Source organism: Lissotriton vulgaris, chromosome 4_1 (assembly GCF_964263255.1).
Source record: "Lissotriton vulgaris chromosome 4_1, aLisVul1.2, whole genome shotgun sequence".
Taxonomy (NCBI): domain Eukaryota; kingdom Metazoa; phylum Chordata; class Amphibia; order Caudata; family Salamandridae; genus Lissotriton; species Lissotriton vulgaris.
The window spans coordinates 1,601,600,703-1,601,627,633 of record NC_141691.1 but is presented as its reverse complement, the minus strand read 5'-3'; the positions used below and the strand labels follow the sequence as shown (position 1 = coordinate 1,601,627,633).

The 26,931-nt window shown below is 41.0% G+C and overlaps 1 protein-coding gene across 5 annotated transcripts in view; it reads right to left on the bottom strand.

The window, feature by feature from the left end:
* The window catches only part of SULF1 (sulfatase 1), a 290,367-nt gene that overhangs the window by 120,111 nt on the left and 143,325 nt on the right, over positions 1-26,931 (bottom strand). For all 5 annotated transcript variants that reach the window (XM_086965850.1, XM_086965854.1, XM_086965853.1 and 2 more), the window contains exons 4-5: positions 13,723-13,962; positions 10,194-10,345 (exon numbers count right to left, since the gene is read on the bottom strand). In XM_086965850.1, the coding sequence (XP_086821976.1) occupies positions 10,194-10,345; positions 13,723-13,962 (392 nt within the window). The remainder of the gene's footprint in view (positions 1-10,193; positions 10,346-13,722; positions 13,963-26,931) is intronic.

Here is a 26,931-nt window from a genome sequence, read left to right as displayed (position 1 = left end):
TGGAAGAGAATATTGATTTGTACTGAACTGTGAGTTTAACAAAATAATTGAATTGAATTTTGCTCATTTAATGTTGACTCGTAATCATGAAATGTTTCAAGGCCATTAGATATTTAATGAAAGAGTATGTGAGATTCCCTGTTCGTGAGGAAGAAGAGGCTCCTCCAGAAGGTACGACCGGTCATTATATGGCAACAGATTTAGGGTTCTCACACACTCAGAAGGGGAGAAGCAACATTACTCTACTCTGGCCTCCCCATATTACATAACTAACACACATGGAGGAGTAGCTAATAGCGAATAGTGAACCAAAGGTGGCACATGCTCTGTGAAAAAACTGCCCTCACTCACAAAATTGTGACATGCGTCATCATTTGGCTAGCTTACAATACACCCCTTACAATACACCCCTGCTCAGACCAACGTGTGGAAGAGCAAAGGGAGGGGAAGACAATACAAACATGAAAATATATATATCAATATGTGTTGAGATCACCGAAAGAAAAGTGCAGTGAAGGTTATAACTAGCTTGGTGGTCTCTGTGTTCAACAATTTATTCCTGGATATACCGGCTAGGTCTAACAACGTGAAGGATGGTGGTTATAGGAGAGATTTAAGAGTTCCTTCACCCCTCCTTACTGCCAAAGTGTCGACATGTTTCTGCCGTGTTTCAAGTACACACAGTGTTGGGTCACACCGGCATTCGTAGGACCAATCGGATCCCAAATACGTGTTTACCCTCTGTACCAGGGTTGGGTTTCCTTGGAATCTGTTACGTCCAAGGGGAGGGTACCACAAGTAACTCACACTCGATTATCGAGTTTCATCAAAACAATGCTAAAACTGGCGAGTAAATGGGAGAGACCCCCTGTAGTCAAACGTTCATCAAGGTAGGTGCTCTGCCCGGAAAATGGCCAATTGTCGCTGCTAAGGACAGCTTTAGGGCTCCATACATGTTTGGGGCTTCTTCGATGGCACAACATCACCGAAAAGGAGGGAGCATTAGGATTTCCACAATATGGTATGTTTGGCCTAAAGGTTATTGACAATTTAAAAGAAAAATTATATGAAATGAAACTAACTCTTAGACCGGCACAGCATGAAGCATTAAATACATGGGAACATGCAGATCATACCAATGAGAAAGAAAGGCATCAGAATAGATCAAAGAGAGCAGTGCATCAGTGTGCCGATTCTAAATGTGATGAAAAACAACGCAATGGAGAAGTGTGTAGTTGAGGGAGCTAAAATGTATCCTGCATTGACAACACAAAAGCCTAAAAAGAATCAAAAGCAGGGAAATGAAGATGAAGCGACTGCAAAATAAAACGATACTGGTGGTGATTCTGGAAATGATTTTAGATGCTCAGTTGTCCTTACGTACATCATCTCATGTTGCTCCATTGTCCAGTCCAAACAATATCAAACAATCTTGCGCACCTCGCATGTTCTCCATACAGGCTACATTACAGCCTATAGGGAGAACATGCACATGCCCCAGTCAGCGTCTGAGCGTTGAAACACGGCACTCAGACCAATCACAATGCTGCTAATGCAGCGTTGTGATTGGCTGACTGGTCGCCTGGGTGTGCTTCAGGGAAGGCCGAGCGAGGGAGGACTACGGAGGTGAAGAAGCGGCAAGAAGGTAAGTGTTATTCTATTTTTTTATTTCCCCTTGCCCCACGTCCTCCCCTCCTCCCGCCTCGTCCCCCTACCTCCCGTGTCCTCTCCCCCTACCATGTACCCCCCACCACCGATCAGTGCTGGCCACCGCTGGACTGTTCCCACACCAGACTCATACATTGAATTAGCTCAGACACTGGCAATTCCAGTGGCATCTGCTCCAATTAACACTGCTCCGAATCCCACTGTTTCAGTGGCTGTAGATGGAATAGCTGCAACAGAGTTTATCCCAGGGTAGCAAAATTCACAAATTGTTGGCTGGACTCCACAACAAAATGTTTAGTTGTTAAAAGACGGAAGAAGAATTGCTTTCACAACTCTAATTGCACAGGGGGAAACGGGACCATTTAATAATGAGATTCTGCCCCCAGGGTTTGAGGAAACTGAGGAGAATATGGGAACAGGAGATACAGAGACCACCCATGAGTTAAGAAACTGTGAGACCTGGAGATGTACCAAAATTGAAGGTAGAATTGGAATCAATCAATCGGGGATGTTTGGGCATTTCACATGTCAATCAATATCAGGAAAATTAGATGATATATTGGAATAAGGAAATGGCAAGGTGTGCGGCTACTATGCATGAGAAGCTGACAGAATTGGCAGAGAAATACAAAGTAGATCTAAGAGTATTCCTTTACAGCAACGTTTCAGGGCACAAGTTAGATGACGAAGCAATTGTTACTAAGTGTTCTTCAGGAATGAAGTTGTACACTGCCAAACTGGTTAGGTGGATTCGAAAATGGAACGATTTTGAAAGACTATAGAGCAAATTGGTGAAGAAGCAGGCAAAGAAAAAGAAGCAGACAGATACTACAGAGGTAAATTGTAAACCGCATCCAGTACCCCCAGATGAGGATAAGGCTTACCCATTCTCTATAAGGGAGATAAAAGGTAGAAGATATGGTCATGTGCCATGGAGTTGAGGTAATCTTGCAACATTCACAAACAACTTTTCTAAATTGAGAGAGAATTCTGCCCAATGGTTTACACAGGTCGACAAGTTTATGAAAATTTTGAAGGTTCTTTGGACAGATTTGAATATCTTTTTCGACATTGTAGCACCTTTGCCTATAGTAATGACAAAGAATGATTACTTTTTTGAAGGGAAACGTACCAGCAAGGGACATTGATTGTTTGAGAATTAATAGGATGAGTCAGGAAGCTAAAGAATCAGTGCGTGCTTATTAGGAACATTTGTTACAGGGGTTTAAACAGCACAGTGGAAAAGAATATCCCAAAAACTGATATATGAGAAGCTTTGTGTCATAGTTCCTTCTTAGGTTGCGCCCAGAGATCAGTATGCACATGCAACAGAATGTGATTTGCTGGCAGACAAAACCTTTAGATGAGATCCTGAGATATGCTAAGTACTTACTGTAGTGATGAACAAGATAGGACTCAAAGAAAAGTTTGTTAGCCCAGATGAAGCTGGCTTAGAAAGGTTTTCAAAATAAGCTGTATGTAGGAAATGTTGGTGGAATATAATGTGTTGCTTTCCAGAATGAAGGTCAAATAGTGGAATTTGTGTTCCATAGATAAATCGTCAAGGAATTCCAGTTGATCTAAATTCAGAAGTAAATATTGCAACGTTAAAGAGATTGACCCCTTGTCATTATTGCAACAGGCTCGGGCATTGGGAGAGGGAGTATAGACAGAATCCTAACCAAGTAAGTGGTGATGGGCAAGAGTGAATCCAACTCAAATGTAGAATTCTCCAGTTCAGGTCCCAGTTTAACTAATAGAAACACCAAAATCAGTCACAAGTCCCTATGATGGAGGTCCCACAAACTGCAATGGCCCCAAAAAGCATGGGTAATCCTAGATTTAATGTGAATCAAGCACCAAGAGTGAACCCAAATCCTTTCCAGAATCAGAACCCAGTTCTACAATTTCCTATCTTTGAGAACAAGCACTTTGAATCCAACAATTCGCAATGAGGGTGCCTGAGGGAAGAAGAAGATTGCATTCCAGCCGCAGCGGGGCAGGAAGTAAGTAAACAACTTAATAAATAAAACAAATTTCGTAGCGCGCACTGCCTCGGATTTTGTGATGCAGGGCGCGCTACGAAATTTGTTTTATTTATTAAATTGTTTACTTACCTCCAATTATCCATATTCCGGTTTTTAACACCCCCGACCCCGCCCCTCCCCGCCCCGCCTTCCTGCCCCACCGTAACTCCCTCCATGGGCCGCGGCTGTTGCATACTTGGCGCAGTTTTGGAGGTAGACCAGAGTGGTCCATTTGTCAGAGGTGAGGTAAATGGTTACCAAGTATCATTTTTGATTGACGCTGGTGCTACCAGTTCCACTATTCGAACAGTGGAACCCCTGAGCTACCCTCTTGGGAAAGAAGATTCAAGTTGCAGGTGTCACAAATAAGCAAATAACTAACCTTGTTTCACAGATCGTTCCTGTAAAAATAGACTCATTTGAAGATCACCAGTTTGTTGTGTGTGACTCAAGTCCTGTAAATCTGTTAGGAAGGGATCTCTTGAGTAAATTAAATTGCACTATTTACTGTACACCAGATGATGCTCCAAACACATGATGAAAATGTTGAATTTAAAATGGCCAGTTAAGGAACAGCTGTTGGATTGTTCCCTGTAAGAACGGGAGAGGATTTACTTCCTGATTTAAGAGATGCTGTAAAACCCAAAGTATTAGACTTTTCAGGAAAAGTCACCATCTCATTAAGGGTTTTGAACAAGGCCGAATAATGATTAAACCAAATGCAGAATTTCCAAGAACGCCACCATACAATGTTACACCTGGGACACTGACTACAATCACTCCGGTGATTGAATCGGTGTCAATACAAGGACTATTGAGAGAAATAGTTGGTAGTCCTCGCAACTTGCTGATTATGGGCTTGCAGAAAACTAACAGCAAGTATAGCATCTTACAGGATTTACAAAAATTAAAATAGTTGTTCTGTGGTACCAAATATTTCTACAATATTATTTCAGATTCCCTGTGATGAAGAATGGTTCACCATTGTCAATGTCTGCTAGGCCTTTTTTTCTATCACATTACATGAGGAAAGCCAGTTTCTGTTCTCCTTTAGATTTCAAAATAGAGTTTTGGCATGGTGCCAAGTCCCACAAGGGTAGTCCTTCGATCTTCAATCAGATTTTGAAAAATAATATTGAGCCTTTTCAAATGCCTTGTAACTCAGTTCCTGATGACCTACTTATAGCCTCAAGTACACAAGAAGCTTGCAAGGAGGATGTGTTTCCTTTGCTGAATCATGTGGCTGAAAACGGACATAAAGTGTCCCTGAGTAATTGTAATGCTGTCAAAAAGAGGTCCTGTATTTAGGATAGCTCATTGAAAAGGGAAAAAGGAAGATGTCACAAGAGAAAATCACAGCAATCTTGACAATAATTCCACCTAAAAGCGACAGAGAAGTCAGGATTTTTCTGGGAATGGTGGGCTACTGTAGACCTTGGCTACCCAATTGGATACAAGATGTGCCTTATCAACTTCCATTGGACAATGACTGTTTAAAAGCATTCCTAGAGCTGAGAGAAAGTCTTTGTTGTGCCCCGGCACTAGGAATGCCTCATTACAATAAAATGTTCACTTTGTTTTGCAGTGAGTGAGAGGGCTGCACTCTCTCTGTGCTTACTCTATTGCATGGAGACTCTCGAAGATCTGTGGCATATTTTTCTACTACTCATGATCCTGTTGCCACAGGACTGCCTGGCTGCCTTAAAGCTTTTGTGGAGGTTGATGTCAGTATTGAGAGAAGCAAGAGCATAGTTATGGGACATCCTCTTATAGTGATGGTCTCTCACTCTGAGGAGATCTTGCTCACTCGAACAAAGACACAATTTCTGACTTACAGCAGACTAGAAAAATATGAACGATTGATTCTTGCAGTTGAAAAGGTTATCCTTAAGGGATGTCAAATTCTTAATCCAGCTACACTGTTACCAGTACCTGAACATGAAATTGATGGGGAGGTGGTTGAGCAGGACTGTCTCGATATCACGGCTATGTAATCTTTGCTAATGGCTCATGCGGAAGAGATAATGAAGAGAATTTGAGAGCAGCTTATGATGTCTGTACAGTTCAGAAGAGGTGAAAGCCTCCGGCTTGGAAGTGTTAAAAGTGGCAGCACTGGTCGCCCTTACCAGAGCAGGCTCTCTTTCAGAGCAATTGCATGTGACAATATTTACTGAGTCAGTATGGCTTTGGTGTGATCCATGATTCTGGACAGTTATGGTCAAAGGGGACTTATGACTTTGTCAGGATTCTCTATCCAGAATAAAGAATATGTGATGAGACTGTTGGAAACATTACAATTACCACAAGAAATTGCAGTAGATAAAATGCACAGTCCAGAGGAGCGGAAATTATTATGCGACTCTAGGAAACAAATATGCTGATAAAGTTGCTTAGGTATTGTGTGATTATGGCATACATATTTAACTGAGAATATGCAAATGAATCTGATGAGAACACAACCATTTCAATGCAGTTGTCAATATAGAAAAAAAACACCACATATTAAGGTTTGTATGCTCTCACCATGAAATAAACCTCAAAAGTTACTTCAAGGAGTAGCCATTGCTTGATTCGTCCCTGAAGGATTACAATTGTTATTTCCTGTTAATGCCAAGAAAAAAGCTAAAAATGTTTCCAGATATATTTCCCACTTACATTTCCAAACTGGATTTAAAGGAGATTTTTTCTAAAGAGAAAAGTAACTCTGTTAAACGCACCTGAGGCAAAACTGGCCTAACACCTGTACTACCACTCATAAGACCTCCAGAACTAGTACACACAACCTTGGATGGAGAAGTTAAAAACTCTGGCACAAAATTGAATGCCTACCAAGGATACAAAGAAGGAGGGGAGGTGTCAACTGCTGGGAATATAACAAGGATTAGCTAGCTGGAAGTGGACAGAAACAGCAGGCAGAACGAAGGACAATATTTGTACTACCTGTTTAGAATTTGAGATGCCAGGGAGCTGTTCTCCTATTCATTCCTTGGAGACTCTAAGTGAGAGTGGCTCAAGTTACAGAAATAGAGAGAACCGGTTTGGACAATGGGAGGTGGGAGGAGAGCTTATCTAAATAGGGGAGAGGTCAAGGAGCTGAAGACAGGCATGCCTGTGGCTGAAGGGTTCTGCCACACTGATGTATTGGATCTTGGGTAACTTTACAGTAAGACAGAGGGAAAGGGTTATAAAAGGATGAGAGGGAATGAAAGGAAATCATTAGGGTTGTGTAGCAGAATTTCTCTAACCACTGGTGAGTGCACAGGGTTCATCTGACACCACTTCGTCAGAACACTCTTCGATCTGGGAAGACTTCACCAGAAAAAGGCTCTTTAAGAAGAAGGAGGATTCTTGATTTCTGATTCCTGAGGGAAGAAGGAGGTTTGCTCAAGGAGTCCTAACTCCTGCTGGCACCCAGAGACTGGAACTGTTCTCCAACGATCAATTGGTTGGTCTCTTGTTTACCCACTTCAGGGACACAAAAAGCAGAAGTACTCCTGAGTCCAAGAGCACCCAGCTGACCAAAGAGGAAAGACCTAGCAAGAGGCCTGGCTGGAGAGAGACCTGGTGCCCAGAAAGCAGGCCTCAGGAGCTAGGGGCTGCAGGAAGGTAAAATCTAAGGCTGGGGTGACCTGCTTGGTGTGCCCAAACTCCGCAGTAGCCACATGAGCCTGAAACTATGCCTAGGTCCCAGTAAATCACAAGCTATCTTTTTTTCCAGTGACATTTTACTTTTTCTAGGCATTTTCTGACTTAAAACTACAAAAATTACTATCTCCTGTTCCCCTTAATAAAATGTTTTCCTAATGGCTTCTTATCTGTAGAAGTTGTCTTGTATATTGAAGAATTTTCTGTATTCATGTGCTGAGCATTATTCTGCCTTTTAGTGGTTGGGGAGTTGTAGACAGCAGTGTTGTCAGGGGTAATGGTCTGGAGGAATAGGTGTCTACTCCTTCAGTGGAGCAGGTCTTGATGTCCTGCCAATACTCTTCAGTTCAGTTCAGTTCAGTCTGGGTCCTGGAGAATACCCTGGTCAAAGTGACCTGCTTCTGGGTCTGCTTCTTCATAGAAGAATCACTCTTCTTATTCCTCCTCAGGGTCAAGTGATGTTGGGGACACTAGCTCCATCTGATCTACCTCCTGTTCTCGCTCTCTTTGAGGATTGATCAGGATACGGTGTACCCAGAGTTGTTAAAATCTTTCTTTCTTTTTATGAAGGCTTCCATTTCGGCTTCAAGTCTATTTCTTTCTTCTGACAGCAACAGCTCGCAGTTCCACATGAAGTGTCAAGTTCCTCCTCTTTGGCGCCGAGGCCTCCTCCTCTCAGGAATGGTTGTTCCCTTCCACACTCTTGATCACCTTTCAGAATAGAGGCCTATTTTCAGGGTATACCACTAATGGTGTCTTTCAACCTTGACCCATGGGGCTACATTTGTTTATGCGTATCGTTGATCACTGCTGTCTGTGGTGTTGGAGTAGCCTTCGATTTCAGGTCTGAATGCTTTGGACCGGCTCCACTGCACCTCTGTGTTACATGGATGGGTTGAAACTATAGCTTCTTAGACTTGTCCTTTGAAGACTTTTTTGGCTTCTCCCTCTCGGTTTTGATGAGCTCTCCGGTGTCAGGCCCTTCTCCCTGCACTACCTCAGTTTTTCCTCTACAATCTTTTGTGTTCTTGCTTTGCTTCCAGAACCAAACAGCAAAAAAAAAAAAAAGAACTGTAGGTCAATGGTTATAAGACACATCTAGGCGAGGTGTAAGAAAAGTGCAGTTGAATGGGCACCACTTTGCCAGCTGTAGGGCTATGGTGCCTTGTTATGAGCATGAGGAAGAGGGGATTTAGTTTAACATGTTCCATTTGAATAAACCCAAATATAAGGAGTGTAGTGGCATTATTGGGTAAAGAGTGCTGATGAAGATCCTGTAAGGGACAGTTATGGGACAACAGGCGCCAATTGGATGCCTGTGGAATGAACGGTTTGCAATGTATTGATTGGGTGTGTGTGCTATGCTTTGGGTTATGTGTATATCCTAGGGATAGTTGTCTGTCGTCCAAACTAAAGCTGTGGTATAGGCCTGCAGGATGTTATATCAGGTAGGATCTTTTGATAGATGCCCTGTAGGAGAGAGGCAGTCAATCCTGTAGGATCAAGGCGTTAAAACGTTCTGAAAGACTGAGTAATTACAAAGTACTCTTTTTAATGTTAATGGATAAACATTAAACAAGCACCCTGTGCACTTTAGAGTCTACACATGATTGTACAAGTGACCAACCCATGTCCCTGGCTGTGATATGGAAACCTCTAAAACAGAAGAACCCAGAGCTCTTACGGAGGCAATACTACAACTTTTCAGAGTTGCCAGCCGCACAATTAGGTCGCACTCCTAGCCACCGAGCTCCAGACCCAATTCTTCCCTTACTGGGCTCACAGTGCATCGCCACCAAGCCCTTATCAAAGCCCAGGTATATCAGTGCATCGCCTTTTGCATCTCTTTGCTGCCTTTTTAAACAGCAGCTGCAACCTAACTCATTCCAGGTCCGCAAATGAAGCGACATCCAGGCTTCATCTGAGCCTTTCATGTTCCCTCTGATCCCGCGCGTACTAGTATACGAGGCACTATAATTCAGGCTTGTATCAAATCCGTCCTGATGATGATCCTAGCATTGTTTTACAAAGGATTGAAATGTAATTGACTTGTTTGAACAGCATGCACATTAATCCAATGTGATAAAACAAGTGCATTAGCTGTTATTTCTAAGCTTGTCCCAATTATTCGTATTTTTCACAAGCTACCTTTGTCTTACCTGAAATGTTTTTGTTCAAATGTAATTGTTTTGTGTATGTGTAGGGTGCAGGATTGTGCCCCTCTGTATTGTTGTGCTCCTATTCATGTTTGCATTTATAATTCATTAAATTGACTGTCCGGCTGGACATCATCAATGTAGCACCGACTCAAGTCTATATTAATTACAGCCCTATTTTTCTTTTGAGGACCACTGTTTTTGTATAATACTGACACCCAAGGTCCTTATCTACCTTGTGGGTTCCCTTGTTTTGTTTAAAATATATATAGCCACACAATTATGGCCTTGTCTGGAGCTTGATCAAGCTTAGACACAAGCCTTAAACTCACAGTTGGCTTTCCCACAAGATAATGTAAGACAGCACAAGTCAAGTTAAGCTTAATAGCTGAAAATACCGGTTTATCGCCACACAATAACTAGAATTGATATTTCCTCCTGGCATCACTTTATCTACTGTCCACACAGATTACCCAATAAGAACAGACTTGTGTGTTGCTTACAATTCACTTATAATTAATCAGTCACTCCAAGCACAGAAGAAACTTCCATGTACAGTAAATTCCCCTCACAACAATGCATTATTTATTATTTGCAATGTCCAATGCAGAGTGAAGCTACGTTAGACTTGGTTAATGGAAATAAAACTGTTAGCATGCTCATGCAGGTAAAGTCAAAACACTGTCTATAAAAATACCTTTTCGTAATCGCATCCATGCTTCTCCTTGTAGCCATTCCGACTGACTGTATAATTATAGAAGCGCGAGTTCTTTACCAATCCAAGCCATTCCCGCCATCCAGGAGGGACATAGCTTCCATTGTATTCATTGAGGTATTTTCCAAAAAAAGCTGTGCATGATGAAAAATGTGATACATTAAAACACTAAAGCTTCAAGCTGACACAGGCAATACACAACTAATTTTTAAATATTGTAGCTTAGTCTCAAGAAGAGCATTAGGAATACTGAAATTTGTTAAGAGACAAAGAAAGGTTCAAATAAGTTGTTTTACGACTCAAAATGTGAAAGCGATCAACAATTAACAAAACAGCATTACATTGTATCAATTCTGCAACATTTTGGCTGTATCTGATAAATGTCAGTGCAATCTACTAGAGCTTACACAGAATTTTAGTAAAGGCCGAGCGTTGTTTTCTTCTATATTTTTTTTCTTCACTTTCCTTCATTGATCTTGTCTGTACCAAAAAGGCATCAACGCTTTTCAAAAGGTTAGACAGAAAGATGAGAGGCAATACAAATTACACAGCAATGCCTTAATGTTCAATAATAGTTCTTTCACTGGTTTCTTGTGTACGTAGAAAGATTCTTTATTTTTTAAATTCCTTTAGTGGGCACAGCCAATGCGTTTCGCCATAGAAAGGGCTTCTTCAGGGTAATGTATTTAAGTAAGCGCTATCCAAGTAGTCCTGGTGGGAAACGCCAGCATACAACTGTACTTGTACCGTCCCTTGGTCACTCATGTAATTCCTATAGTGCATCAAGTGTTACACTATATCAGCCTATGTTAAAAGAGATAAAATATGGATCAGAAGGTGTTTCGCTTCAAGTATCAGGCTTTTAGAGTCCGTGGATTATATCCTGTAGGCTGTCAGCACAGACACTAAAGGCGATATGAAAATGGTGATGACACAACAGTTTTCCAACTCGTGCTTATGACTTGATTGACCGCCTCCGCATCCTTCGGGAACGTTCTTCTCCAGTGAGGCTCGGTGGCTTCCTCCACAGCCCTGGGTTCACCCGAGAGGAAGCCACCGGGCCTCACTGGAGAAGAGCATTCCAGAAGAATGCAGAGGCAGTCAATCAAGTCATAAGCACAAGTTGGAAAACTGTTCATTCTTCACCATTTTCATCTCGCCTTTAGTGTCTGTTTTGACAGCCCACAGGAAATAACCCACAGACTCGGAACCGGTGGATACGTTAAGCAAACACCTTCTGACCCATATTTTAACTCTTTTAACAAACTGCACTATAGTGTAACACTTAATGCACTAGAAGAATTACACGAGTGACCAAGGGACGGTTCAAGTACAGTTGTATGCTGGTGTTTCCCACCAGGACTGCTTGGATACTGCTTACTTAAATACATTGCCCTGAAGAAGCCCTTTCTAAGGTGAAACGCGTTGGCTGTGCCTACTTGTGAAAGGAATTTAAGAAATAAAGAATCTTTCTAAGTACACAAGAAACCAGTGAAAGAACTATTATTGAACATTGAAGCATCGCCCTATAATTTGCATTGCCTCTCATCTTTCGGTCTAAACTGTATTCAATTTATGACCATGTGGCTGCTGGTCGTTTGAGGTGTGCTGTAATACAGGAGTGACTAGACTGGGTAGTGCAGTGTTTTTGAGCCTTGCTGCCATTTTCTGCCTCAAGCTTTTCAAAAGGTAGTCCACTACTATAGTCAGGGCCCCTGAATTATGTGGTTTAATGGCTGCAGCATTCTCTGCATAGTTATACATTTGCTGCATTCGCTACATGCTCCATCATCTGCTGCAAAATATGCAGATTTTAACAACCAAAAAATGTTTCTAGCTAAAACGGATCAAAAGTTACTAACAACTTAGTGACATGTGTTGCTGTGCAGTGAAATCCCCTTCTTAACAGTTGACTCATTACCATTCTGTTGCATATTGTCCAAATGGTACTAATGAGGTGAAATCTTTGCCCATGTAGTGTTCACGTGTTTGAAAATGACAAAATAATTAAATACTATGAAAAAAGTGCTGCATTATGCTGCATAAGTTTCCTTTTCTTGCAGCATAATTTTGTCAAGCCTGCCACTCAATTTGGTTCTCCAATGCCACAAAATTCCAGGTGCTCGCAGTATAGTGCATAGAGAGTGATATGCCAAGGGAGATGAGGAGATCAACCCTGCACATGCCTTGCTCCTCTCTCCATCTCTGCACCTACATCACCAAAAAGCACACTCACCTCCTCTATCTCCATTGAAAAAATATCACTGAACTGCAGCAGATAACAGATCAGTGCTCATCAAGTCAAACAAATGTCTTCTCCGTGAAGCACTACTACTTTACAAACCAAACCCCCTCAGCGTTTGCACTCTTTGCACTGTGGGTTCTAATACAGGACAGCACGCCAGAATAAGGGTATCCATACTTGCTATTGAGTGCAACTCCCGTGCTGCTCGAGCCAAACTGGTCCTCAGATATAGCCATGAAAAGTTATCAGGAACTTAGATCTGTGGCCAATTCAAGAATAATACATTTTATACCCTGGTAAAACTCGTTACGAAACAGCCAAGTACAGGATGCAGCTCACTGGAAAAGGTATGAACTTCCAATGGCTTTGAATTTCACTCTTCTTACCTAACTTCTTGACCCTATTCAAATTCTCTCATAGGATTACAATTTTAACATACTGAGCACATGTTTTCCTTCTCCCGTTTGCTTTTTAAGCAAATTATGTTTTTTCTACACAATCCGACCATACCATACCATACATTCCTTCTACCCAGGGCTTGTCACTCAGAAAAGGGGACTTGTGTTTGATTTGTTGGTTTGGATAAACATTCATATTTAACTCGTTTATTCCTGATCTACTTTTCTTTCAGGAATGCTTCCTCTGTTTTTTAAGAGAACTATCAACTAAATCACAGAGTCTATTTAACATGGCAGCAATTGGCAGGCTCTTGCTAGTTGGCACCCGTTTTTTTTGCACCGGTTACTATCAGTGAAGAACAACTGTGTCAACGGTAAGTCGTCTCCGCTCTAAATGGAGATGGTTACCACTCCCACTCTCCACATTTCAAACAGGCAAGAGTACCTACCAAAGGTTTTGCCAACCAAAGTGAATGCCACAAGTCAAGCACACATGTTCAAATTGACCAGATAAGGAAATACATTCCTCTCGGTTACAGTCTGTCATTACCACTAAGTGATGGGTCACTCACTCACACCACCTATTTAATATCATCCGCTTCAGGTCAGTTTGCGTTGGGTTTTGTACTTTTAAAGAAATCTGGATATTTTTAACAAGGGTAGTTTACATTTTTAGGGAGATTTCTTGAACGTAAATTCAATATGAATATGAATGTGTGCATACATATATATATATATATATATATACATACACATACACACACATATATATAGTATGTGTGTGTGTGTGTGTGTGTGTGGGTATGTATGTAAGTTTGTTTATTTACACAAATACAGATCACCATTGTTGCAAATTGAAGTCTCTTACCTGTCCTGTACCCAGTGTTGTTCAGGTACACTGCAAAGGTACGGGGTTCATGCGTGGCCTGCCATGACGGTGAGGAACAGTTTTCATTATTGGTGTAAATATTATGGTTGTGGACATATTTGCCTGTAAGCATAGAGGATCGGGAAGGGCAACACATAGGTGTGGTAACAAATGCATTGATGAAGGTTGCACCCCCTTGTTCCATGATCTTCCGTGTTTTGTTCATCACCTGTAATGAACCTGGGACAAAGTAAATAAAAAAATATTAAATAAGCAACTTCTGAACTGTTACAACACATACCATACACATACCCCACAACCATCAAGCTGCCCAAACCACCATGAGTAAGGACATGTAAATAACAAACCAAATGTAGTGGCTTCCTTGACTTGATCTATGCCAATTTAGTAAAGTAACCAGAGGCTTTCCTACCTGCACTCTTAAGAATAATCTTACATTTCCGGGCTTGAGCAACATCGGGTGGTTTTACTGGCCTTTAAATTATCTCAAATCTGATGAAAAATGCAAACTCTAACAAGACAAAGAATGGCCAATCATAGCTGTCTACTGTGTACCCAACAAAATTGTGTAACATGTTTCTGGACCTCCTTGGAGAGGCAACATCACTCCTCGCCTCACACAGCTAAAAAGTAATTTTGACGGTGCCTACATCAAGATGCTATACTGCTTTTGCAATCTCAGTACAAAGTCAATGAAATGGTCTACGAACAAAAATCTAAAAAGACATTGCTTGAAGTCCATTTGCTCATGCACACATTTTTTTAAAGCTATGCCTTGGACCAGGCAAGTGATTCAGAAAAGGGGGTGGTGATGAACAGAGTGTCTGAATTAAGCAGACCACTCTTACCCAGTCCAAAGGTCAGGGCTTTATCCATCACCGTTTTTTAGCTCACTGCACCATCCCAGCTCAGAACTTGGCTATATGCAAATTAGTCTGACCCTGGCCCAGTGCATCATGGGAACAGGGCAGACCAAACTACCAAGCCAATTCTTATACTGGGAAGGAAACAAGCTACCGGGGACCGGTTTCTGGCATTTCAGCCGTCTTCGGCCCGGCAGCTTGTCTCCTTTCTGGTGAAGAATTGGCTTGGTAGTTTAGTCTGCCCTGTTCCCATGATGCACTGGGCCAGGGACAGCCTGATTTGCATATAGCCAGGTTCTGAGCTGGGATGGTGCAGTGAGATAAATAACGGTGATGGATCAAGCCCTGATCTTTGGACTGGGTAAGAGTGGTCTGCTTAATTCAGACACTCTGTTCATCACCACCCCCTTTTCTGAATCGTTTTTGGACCAGGCAAGGGCACAATACCCGCTACGAAATGTCACATCCCCCTAATATCTTTGCATGGGCTACATGACTTGCATGGGTTTTTCTGCTGGAGAGCCATCAAAGAAGATTTTAACTTTATATTTTTTTTATTGTACTTCAGTTTGCTTCTTTTGTATAACAAAAAAGCCAACTACTCCTTATTTTAACTTTTTGCTTGGAGATACCTGTGATTTTGCTAGATGCACTGGACAATGGACACAACACTGCCTATGTTGGGAATATGTGGGATCACTGTGGGAGTTTGAAGATATTGCCATGTTCTATTCTCTTGGCTGTCAGTGTATCTCCTTACCTTCTCGTGTTATCGCTGCCCAGGTTAGCATGAACATGTAACTTGACAGAATGTTTATTATGATCTCGAGAGGAATTCCTTTTTCACCATCCCCAGCTGCTCTACATTCACTCAATGCAGGAAGATCCTCTGTGGGGGTGATAGGGGACCAGTTTGGACCACCAACCACGATTTATCAAATCAGCCTTACGAATCTGTAGTCCAGTAACCCCGGATTATCGTACTGAACATCAATGTTGCATGTGCTCAAAAGCACGGACACCTTGCTAAGAAGTTCTGTAGGACCTCATGCTCTGTAGGCACTACTTGTCATAGCCACAGCCCCAACTACAACAAAACATATGAGCGACTAATATGCAAGTGTCCAAGATTGGTGCGTCAGTAATGATGTCACACACACTTATCTGGATTGACTGAATGTGCGTTCCACCCCAATGATATCTGTTGGCCCAATATTCTGTTTTTGATACTTCCTTTGCCTATTCATTGTATATTACTAAAGGGCAGGGTGTTTGCCTGCCTTCGTAGGCCACACATACTTAGTGTTGTGTTTGTAAAAAAACAGTCACACACCTGAAATGTTCTAAATATATACTGTCCTCTATGTGAAATAACTACCTCTTGTTCTTGAAGTGGTTGGCATGTCGGCAATATATTTTTTTTAAAGAACAGAAAACTATAATTACCACATATCTTTTAATAATATTAAAGAAATCAATGTTTGACTGACGATAAGGGTTAGAAATGTTCATCACTTGAATGTTTAAGGGTACGAAATAATATTGTCTATTGACTGGAATAGGAAACTGGTCTCAATCTTTTCACCAGTTGCTGCATCAGGGAATGTATGCGGGGTGACTATTCTAGGAGAAGAGTGCACACTGCATCCCTTGCAGAATTCATCGCCCCAGTACAGCACCGGGGTAAACAATTTAATTAATAAAATCAATTTCGTAGCGCGCGCTGCATCGCGCACTACGAAATTTGTTTTATTAATTAAATTGTTCACTTACCTCCAATTATCCATATGCCGGTTTTTAGCACCCCCCACCTTGCACCTCCCCCGCCCCGCCTCTCTGCCCCACCGCAACACCCTCCACGGGCCGTGGCTGGCTCCGCCTCTCTTCAAAGTCTTGTACATGTGCATATGAACATTAATAAAGATACAGAGACTGTGACAATAACTTATAGGACATTAAAGTAGGAGTAGCCCACTCTATAGCGGTAGCAACGGAATAATAATGTTGTTTACATTCCTCTAATTAAAAAAAAAAAAATAACAGGCGCAGACGGAGCAATGTAATATGTAACCTCCAAGTCTATATATTCTCTGGGTTTAATGGTTTTGCAAACCTTGTAAAAGTAGCAAGTCTGAGATAAAAGGGAAACTCAACATTGCATGGCCAAAAATGAATTCATAAAATGTAACCGCACTGCCAACAATTTCAACTTGTGAAACTTTATTGGTCCAACTTTCCAGGCATTTTGTGTGACTTCTGGAACTGAACCAGCACTTCTCGTCATTATGAATATTAAAGACAAACATCTCAGAAACCGGGGCCCGGTGCATATGTCATGCCATTGCACTTCAAGGGCCTGACAAGGAGGCATGTGTGGAGCCTGGTGCCAATGCAACAGATGGAGAGCACACAGGGGACGGCAGGGCGGGTCTCCCAACCTGTGATGTCAATGGTCTTTTAAGTGGTCGCAGAATTTGATAGGTTCCAGCACACACTCAGAATTAAACAGCCAGTCATTATTGTATTAAATGTTGTACTATTTATATGGCTGGAAAATGCACTGTTCTATCGTACAAAGGCTACGTTGTTCTGAGTACCGAAAGTTAAAAACTGTCATAACTATGAACGTAAACAGCTAAGTGTTCAGATACACTAACTTCTATTTACTGATCTGGCAAACCCACCATCTCAGCTTGGAATTATCAAAACTGTGGCGAACTAGGAATATCTGCCACGAAGCTTTAAATTAACCAGAGTCTATAAACGACCCCTGCAGTCACTACACCCTGGTGATGTGTATCGCTTCGCTTATTTCACCATTACTCTAAAAATATGCAAATTAACTTGTGTAAATCAATATGATGCAATAATACAGTCCATTGATAGAGTAATGACCAAGTGCACGCTAAGGAATAGTCAGATGAAGGCATGCAAATCTATGGAGTCTTGTCCCTGAAAGTGATATCCAGTGTCTCCATCAGCGGGCGTCTTTCATCACCACAAGAAATATGGGAAAGAAATACAGTTCTTAAACAATGTAACTTACTTGAAAAGTTTAAAGTTTGAAAATAATAACGAAGACTACAACACATACTGTAAAAAACAAAAGCCATTCAAATATTCTATTCGCAGCGATAAAACCTTAGAAATTCTTGCAATACACTGGGATGCTCTTAGCTACAGCATACATGGTAACAGGAAACTAAGCAGAGATATTAGAATGTAATGAGTTAACTTGCTTTTAAGAGCCAACTTTATGGTGTCTCGTGAAATGTCCGCATAGTAATTTAAGTGTACCCAGTATTTCCGAGTAAGTACATTGGCTTTTTTGTCTGTTTTTTTATTTTTAAATCAAATACAATTTAAAACCGAATGCAATCTATAATCTAGTTCAATAAAATACAAACAAATTACCTCATTAAGGCTAAGTGAGAAATGTAACATATAAAACCAGCAAAAACCAAACAGCCTGTAACACTGAACTTCTCCCCGTCGATATAGCTTCCTATCTTCTAATAGCTTGTATCAAATTGTTTGTTATGTGAGCAACAACTTCTGGGGTGGTACCCCTGAAACAAAATAAAATTGCTTCAGTTGTGGTTCTAAACCCCTAGATGTTAACATAGTTGGCACATAGTGTTGACTCTGGGTTACATGAGCCATGAGCGTCAAACTGATAAAAGGGCAAGTAAAAAATGTAAAAGGTAGATATTGTTTGTCCCCCTTGGTACCCACATTAAAATCAATGTATGGTGGTTACGTCAAAGAATATGATTCTGAGGCTTACTTTGTGTTCTTTAATTTAATTGACCTCTTGAGGCCTAAAAGGCAGTCAAATGTTTTAATTTCCTGTTTTAGAAATACCTTACGGGATGACTTTGGCATTTTATAAATATACGTCCGATCTAGCATATGGCGATTGGCCAAGTTGGTCTTGATAGAGTATTCTGCTAGCAGTCTAACAGTGGTAGGATTGAGAAGTACAAGTAATGTACCAAGGTGAACGGGTAAAAAATAAATGAGGACAGATGCGAAAGTGTGAATCACCTTGACATTGCTCTAACGCAGTCACAATTCCAAGCCAACCAGCTCCAATTGCACGGAAATGTACACACCTACAATCACCCCCTGTGGATCAAAAACTCGATCATTCCTCACTATCCATAGTGCGGCCAAGTATCTACATGGAGGGCTACAGGGTGTTCATTAAATGTTAAAGCTCTGTAGCGGGTAGAGTCATTTAAAATCGCGCTGGGTGAGTGCAAAATAAAGCAGGGATTTGTTCTTTGACCAATGCTATTTAAAACTTAGCTCACCCCAGCAATTACCTGCGAAAACTCATATGTTATATAGATGAAATAGAAATGGGACAACAAGCATCATGAGGTCAAGAGGAAGGGTGGAAGGATCCTCCAGTTGTTTCATTTCTTACATATTCGACTTTGTTAGACTATTTCAAAGACGATGGAGATTATGTAGAACAAGATGATGGTTTTTGCAAGTGCCTGTGAACTGAGGGAGGAAAGCAAAAGCCCAACATATGTGGGTAGGCTGCAATTGCCACACTTGCTCATGGATCGGGCAGTGCTTAATTTGTGCATGGTGTTTGACGATGCCTGAACTTATTTTGCAACCTCAGCACATAATAATGACAGTCCACAACATGGTGGCACTGTCAACCTAGTAGTTTTAATAAAGCACATAAACAAAGCTTTTAACAGTTCAATACATAATTAACAAACATAATACCAAAGTGCTCAGGCCATTCTTTCAGTTATGAGTCACCTAGTGGTCCAAATTGTCACATTTGTAGAATTGTAATGGAACGTAGCTGCGGTTAGGACTGACATTTGGAAGTGCTGGTAGGGACCGTAGTTTGTGCAGTCTACCGTGGCCTCCTGAGAAAAATCTTTGGTCCTGGTTCCTATTATTTTACAAACTAAGCAATGGATCAGGTCCAAAGACGAAGGTTTCAGTGCTAACATACTTTTTTTTCACAAAGGGATCACAGCTATGGATGAGATCATATTACCTTATCAGTGTCACAAGTAAATCCGGAAATACAGCTATAAGTAAGGAGAGTGCAGACACATTTATCCAAAATTGCTGTACAACACTAAAATAATATATACACTAGAACTTTGATTAGGATGATGGAGCAATAATGCCTAGCGCAGGATTTATTTATCTATACGGATTCCACAATGTTATTAGGACACTTGTTTTAGTATCCTGGGTTATACGTCCGAGGAGTCCCAAAGAGGGACATATAAAGTCTGTCTAGATAAATGTGGTCATTATTTTGTGAATACCACCTAAACGCGTTGACGCTTTGGATTAGCTAAATCCACTGAACAAGCCAAAATATTTGATAAGGAATTTGTACCGAGCATATGTTTGGCCCTTGATTTTTCTATTTGGATAAGTTCACGAACAACTAAGAAGTGTATTGTCGTATATGTTTCGATCTCTCTTTCTTCTTGTCTCGATTCTTCATTTGTGAGAAACAAAATGTGATTGTTTTAGTTTATGGAGGTGGTATATTTTATTAAAAAAATATATGTGTGTGTGTGAGGCTACTATTTCTACTAGAACCTGTGGATTTTAGATTACTCATTTTTATAAAATGAAATGTCTGTGAAATATATCATATTGATCAAATGTGTATATGCTTAGAAAGGTGTTTCAATTTATGCGTCATTTTTTACACGATGTATATATTTTTACTGCTTTAATAAAACGCACTATATATTTAATCACTATTTGAGTACTTTTCTTGTGGCATTGCAATTGTATATTTGATATGAGTGGTTGAAGGTTTTAAAACATAAGCACTATAGGAATCTGATACCGAAGAGAATTTTTATTTTGTTGGTCTTGTTATGCCCTGTCCCTTTGGTACGTGGGGCCGCTCTCTTAACACTGGGTAAGAGAGAAGAGGCAGCAATTTCCATGTGTGCCTAACTTTATTTTCATATATAATAATAACCCACCATGCAGCCTTACCAGCTCTTACCTTCGAGAATACCTTCTTGCCTGCTATACAGTGCCCTGAAAGCAGCTACATCCGGTTCGAGAGCCCACCCGTGACACAGCGCCATTTAAACATCCCTCTAGTTATGCGTCAGTCTTCAGGTGTTGGTACAGTGAGTTCTGTAAAAGCCAGCGAAGCTCCACCGTTACTAACTAGCAGGTTTGTTCCAGACCCAAGAGGTACACCATAGTGTATATAAATAAAGTGACAAGGCATTCTGTTGGCTGCCATGTTAAAAAATAATATGCATCGCCAGCACATTTTAGTCACACTGCCTCGTGTGGCATCTGAGGAATCTGACACAGCAATTAAGGGCCCCTCCGCGCCAGGGTTATCCACAGCAATAGGACTTGGAATGTGTCTAAAAATATTTTTATATGCCAGTTTCCTAATTCACGAGCTAACCCTGCCATGCTAGGAAGCAAGTGATGTGATCTGATCCAGTGTTAGGGTTGCCGCCTCGTTTTATATTACACCACGCGTAGGAGCCAGGACTGATTATTTTAAGCATTTCTTTTCACACTATCCCTTTTTAAAATATTTTTTATTGCCTTTGCTATACAATTGAGTGCAACTTTGTGACACATCATGCGGCCGCTATGAATCACATTAGCATTTTTTGTGTGCCGTTTTATACAGGTCAACTCCACCCGACGGTATTGAGGCGCTTTACATGAGAACCAGTTACATTACACAAGGATTTTTTTGGCGCGAGAAGATTAAGTGATTTGCCCAGAATCACATGATGTGGAACAGATGCCGAGACTAGAATCAAGTTCCCGGGTCCAAAATCAGCATCTCTGGCTGTAGCGCCACACCCTGTCCCCTAAAATAAGATATTATCTTTCTTTTCCAACTTCTTGTATAAGACTGAAATACATGTCATATTACTGTGTTCGATAAAATGCTTCCTGTCGAGAAATGCTTCACTCCGCACCAATTCTGATGTGCATACCTCAATGTACGCATGCTCTGGTAAAAGTGGCTTAATCTGTGCAAAACTTAAATTATATTTTACTGCAGTCTTCAGTAGAGAACTCTTCACTGTATCACAAGGGCTGCCCCTGCCAGCCAGCTGATTAGCGTTTACCAGGTAGGAATGAAGACATACTCCACTTTACGTGGAATAGGTTTGTGTCTCAGTATACAACCAATAGGTCTTTATGGATAAAAATTTAAAGTGATGTACAACAAGCATCCTCAAAGCCAAATGTCTGCCATGGCAAGCTGGTGTGAGGATTTTTTTGTTTTATGTTATATTGAGGGCATATTCCACAAAAAGAAAATATGTCGCTTCCTAAACCTGGTGGCCATGTGCTTGCTGTAAACATTTTAAATTGTATTTAAAAAATAACCATTAAATCTAACTTTATTAGAATAGTACCTGTGTTTCTTAACAGGCAGGTGTACTTAGAACATATGTAGAAATCCTTTTTTGTTCTAATGCACATCAAAGAAAATAGGATTGTTATTGGTAAAAAGGAACGGTAATTTTGGTTACAATTACAGTAACATGAAGAAATAATGTAAACACACAGGGATAAATAAAAAAGGATTAAGAATGCCGAGGGAAAAAACATTGGAAATTAAATTACTGGCACTCCAGTCCTGGAACGGAAGTGCATTTCTCTTAAGGAAAATGTGCAGAAAGGATTGGGGTAAATGATAGGACTCACAGCCGAAGCCAGATGGGTGACCCACTGATCCACACTGTACCCTGTGGTGGGTAGTAGGAAAATGTGAACAACAGTTTAACATACTAAAGGTGGAAGAGGGCTGACACATGGCCCCTCGACATATGTACCTTTGTATGTATCTATTTGTGCTTATATTTGTATGTATTACATGAAACTGGCTAGACCTACAAACGCTAATACGAATACACGTATAAAAGATATTGCACATGGCAGACTAAATTGGGTAAATATTTCCAGGCAGCACGGCCACCTAAAAATACACAGTTTAGAAAGTTCTGCCAGTGCCTCTGAAACAAGCTTTAAGCATGGGATGCTGAACACAGATCAGTGTGGTGTGAGGCGTCTCTTTGTAAAGGAGGAGGTTAGGAATGAAGTCATTTAGACAGCCCTTGAGAATAGAGGGCCAGATGTAGGTAGGCTTTTACCGGTCGGTAACGGCCAAAATCGTCCGTACCGACCGGTAAAAGCCTTTTCCTATGTAGGAGGCTATTTTACAGATTCGGTAAATAACGAATCGGTATTTACCGAATCATCATTTACCGATTCAGAAAAATGAGATGTAGGAAGCACTGTAAACAGTGCTTCTGGGCTTTAAGAATTCGTTATTTACCACCAACTATTAGTTGGTGGTAAATAAGGAATTACTATGTACATGCAATATTGTGCATTTACACCTGTGCCATGGGACAGACATACATGCCTTGAGGGCATGTATGTATGCCACATGTGCACCCCAGCACTAATCAGTGGTGCAACAGGGTGTCAAAGTGACACCCTGTCACCCTTGACTTTTTCCCACTTTTACCGAATCACTAATTACTGATTCGGTAATTGACATTCATTCCTATTGGCCTGCAGGCCTGCTGGCCCATAGGAATCAATGGCAAATACCGAATCGGTAAATACCGATTCGGTAAATACCGAATCTTACAGATTCGGTATTTTTTACCGAATTATTATCTACATTGCAATTACCGAATCGAAAATACCGAATCTGTAAAATTCTGTATTTTCGAATCGGTAATTTACAATTACCTACATCTAGCCCAGAATTTGTTATTACATCACACAGATTACAAATGCTTACATTACCTTATAAATTGTACAATTTGAGGACCAAGGAGGTAAAACTTTTGCCCAGGGTAACGCAGTTTACTGCAGAGAGTAGAACCCAAGCCTTCGGCAAACAAGGTAAGCAACTAATCTGCTAGACCAACCAAGCCAGCAAAACAGCCAACTAAACTCGTAGACTAAATCTTTCTCCTTCAAAAATCGAAGGCGTATTCTAAAATAATAAGCTAGGATTAATATAAAGAGGAAATTGTAGAAGTTGATTAGGAAATGCAAGAGAGTGTGGATCCTCCACACATATGCGATTCACTAAAATATAATTTCAAATATGGGTTCTGAAAGTAATCATTGATATCTAGGGGAATTACTGAAGGGCTAAGGAGACACTAAAGCTAAACATACAGGTTTCAGGATCCACCCAAAAAATCAATGATCTTATTGATTTTTAAACTAGTATTACTATATGGCATGAATTCTAACTGAAGAAATTATCAGATTGTGTTTGCAAATTAAATGCAAGACATCTGAATGTTGTTAATTTTTAAGATTTTCTGAAATTTCCTGAGCCTGCAACCTTCATTGAGCAAGATGCAAACAGGCATCTACAAATCTGCCTGGTTTGCAAATCTGATATCAGGACAACAGCACATCTAATGTTTCAATGCAAAAGGCTACATGAATTGCAGGAAACTTATATCCGTAGGTTATGAATAAAATAATGTTTATTGCTTATCTAAAAATAGTCTTGGTCATCAACAGTAATCCTTAAATCCCTGGATTCAGCAGTTCAGATTATCACTTATAAGCCTAACCCTGAATGGACTTGAAATGAATGAGAAATATGTCAAAGTAATTATTCAACTTTATCAGTTGAAAGTAAATATCTAGGTTCAGTGTATACTCCAATGATAACCCATATCTGCTGTATAGATTTCTGTATTAAATAAAAATTCTGGCTCATGCTAAATATATATTTTGTTGCCCCCACGTCCCCTTGACAGGAGCAACTTTTGGATATGTATGTGCAGTCCTGGTGCCCCGTGCTGGTGGAACTCTAGACAGCATCTTTGTCTTACCTTGCCAAAGAACTGGCCCCGTCCCGAATCAAACCAACTAATAAATGTTGTGTTGCCAGTATTTAACAATGGCTGGCTGTCACTGGGGTTTCCTCTTAAAGCAGGCGGGATGTCCAGGTGCACAGCTGCACATATCAGGGTCGACTGCAGCAAATTACAATCCAAATTCAGATCTCCATTTCTTGCCTTAGACTGATGGGATCTGCCTGGTGGGAGTGGTCCATGTTTTAATGTGTGCACTCCTGTAAATCCAAATTCACTGCGACCAGATAGGTTACAATTTAAGGTGATTTTTCAATTACTAAAAGGTCATGTTTTTGAGGCCAGGAGAGACTGCTTCCATCGTGTGATCATGTTCTCTAGGCCCTGCATCTGCAACCAGGTGATAACCTTTGATGTCAATATTTTCTCACTGTCACAAGGCAATGCTGCCGTCAAGTCTGCTTTTTACCACTCCTATGTTCCTACTGATGCCTCATAGGATTACGCTGCTGCTTTAAGTTGACAGGCCCGTGATTGATTCCTGCAATGTTATCTCTACCTAGTTTCCCGCTAAAACTTTAAACAACGTTCCTCATGACCAAAATTATGCCACTTACTGTTGTCTTAAGGAAGTTTTGCGTGGCAACCGAGCAGACAAAGTACTGACCCTGTGACAAGCAACATTTGGAATGTCTAGGCACCCTACTACCTTTCCAGCGTGTCTACCTACTATCAGCCAACCAGACGGCCAAGGTAATCCTTCCTTTGCATAGTTGCCTTGTACTTACGGCCTAAAGTTTAGAAGCACCATGAAGACTGCCCTGTCCTGCACCTAGCTCCTAGAACACTCACCTTGTGTGCAGTTCATTTGGCTCCCTTATATCGAGGTTTTCCCTTTACAGACCCCGGTTAGTGCTGTGAAGCAGCCACCTAGTGATAAAAGTACAAAACAGAACACAAACTACGCAAAAAACGCACTGACGTTCTATGTTCGTGGCCGGGCTTCCCCCACGTACAGTGGTGAGAGCTTCTGGGTGTCCCAAAGGTGGCCGGTATCTCGGAGTGGCATTAAGATAGCTCTATTACAGGAACCCTGAAGACAAAGGCCCATTGTCGGCTCCTGCTCTGCCCACCATGCAATCTTTCCGGCTGAGCTGCACAGGAATCTTCCTTAATTGTTTCCTAATCTTTGACATTTTCATTAAAGTTCTGTGACTTCTTGAAAGCAATCCGTGTTCATTCCAGCAGTAGGCTGATTGCCGGGGAATGTGTTTCCAGATTTTGGAGAAATACTAAAGCGGCCCCTGTTTTTGTCACATGTGCCTACACTAGATTAACGCAAATGCATGAACTTTGATTTCGGGTAACACCAGTGTGCTAAGAGTTAACTAAAGGCCTGATGCTCCAGGGAACTCTGTCCATGTGCTACAGTTAGTATTTTACTAACACTACCTGGGACTTTCTCCTAAACATGAAGTACAACACTATAGATGCAATGCTTTAAGAAATAGAATAATTCAGATGTAAAACTACTGAGATTGGGGCTTGGAGGGGGTGGGGGGGGGGAGGGGGGGCAGGGACACAGAAAGTCAAATTCTTGGGTTACTACCATCTCCTTTTTAAGGTCGACTTGACCAGACAGCGGAGTTTCTCGTGTGCTTCTAATAGAACTGCCATTGCCCATTCACCAAACTCGGTGCTATGACGAAGCTCTTTAGAAAAAATACCTTAAAAGGAGCATAAAGCAACCAGAAAATACAGTCATCAGTTCAAATAGGGGCTAGAGAGATCGGGTCAGACAAGGCAATGGGATGAACCTCGTTTTAACCAAAGTTCTCTCTCTATCAAATAAATCCCCTTTGAACCCCGTTCCTTTTGCGAAGTGGCCTACTAGTGCCAACACTCAGTAAAACTATAGAAAAATAAAAATACATTTTTTTTTCGTTTCTTTTTTAAAGTAGCCTGATTTCCTTGATGGAAATGGGACTGGTTTAAAAAATATATACATTGAGACTACCAGAGATCACAACTGTCTGGATGCAAAAGAAATATTGTGGCCTTACCAAGAATTTACAGTCCACTGATTTTGGCTGGCTTTGTCATTCTTTTTTGCTTGCTTCTTCAGGGTCGGCTTTACCACTGGTTGTGCCTGCCGCGACAGTCTTTCATGGTGCACCCCTCAAGACCTCCTCCTCGGATACCCTCACTACCACCCAGCAAAAGTGCCCCTCATCTCTTCATAGCCACTCTCTGACATACATTTCAGTTGTTTTAAAGCGCTGGTAAAGGCTGACTTTACTAATCCACTCAGCTGTCCTCCTAAAATACAGACCTGTTCTTTGCAGCAGGCATATTAACCCTCTGTGCTACTTTATGGTTAGTCAACACAGCCAATAGACAAATCTCCAATCTCTTTCTCTAGCAGGAACATTAATCACAAAAGCTATTCTTGACGTTTTTATTGC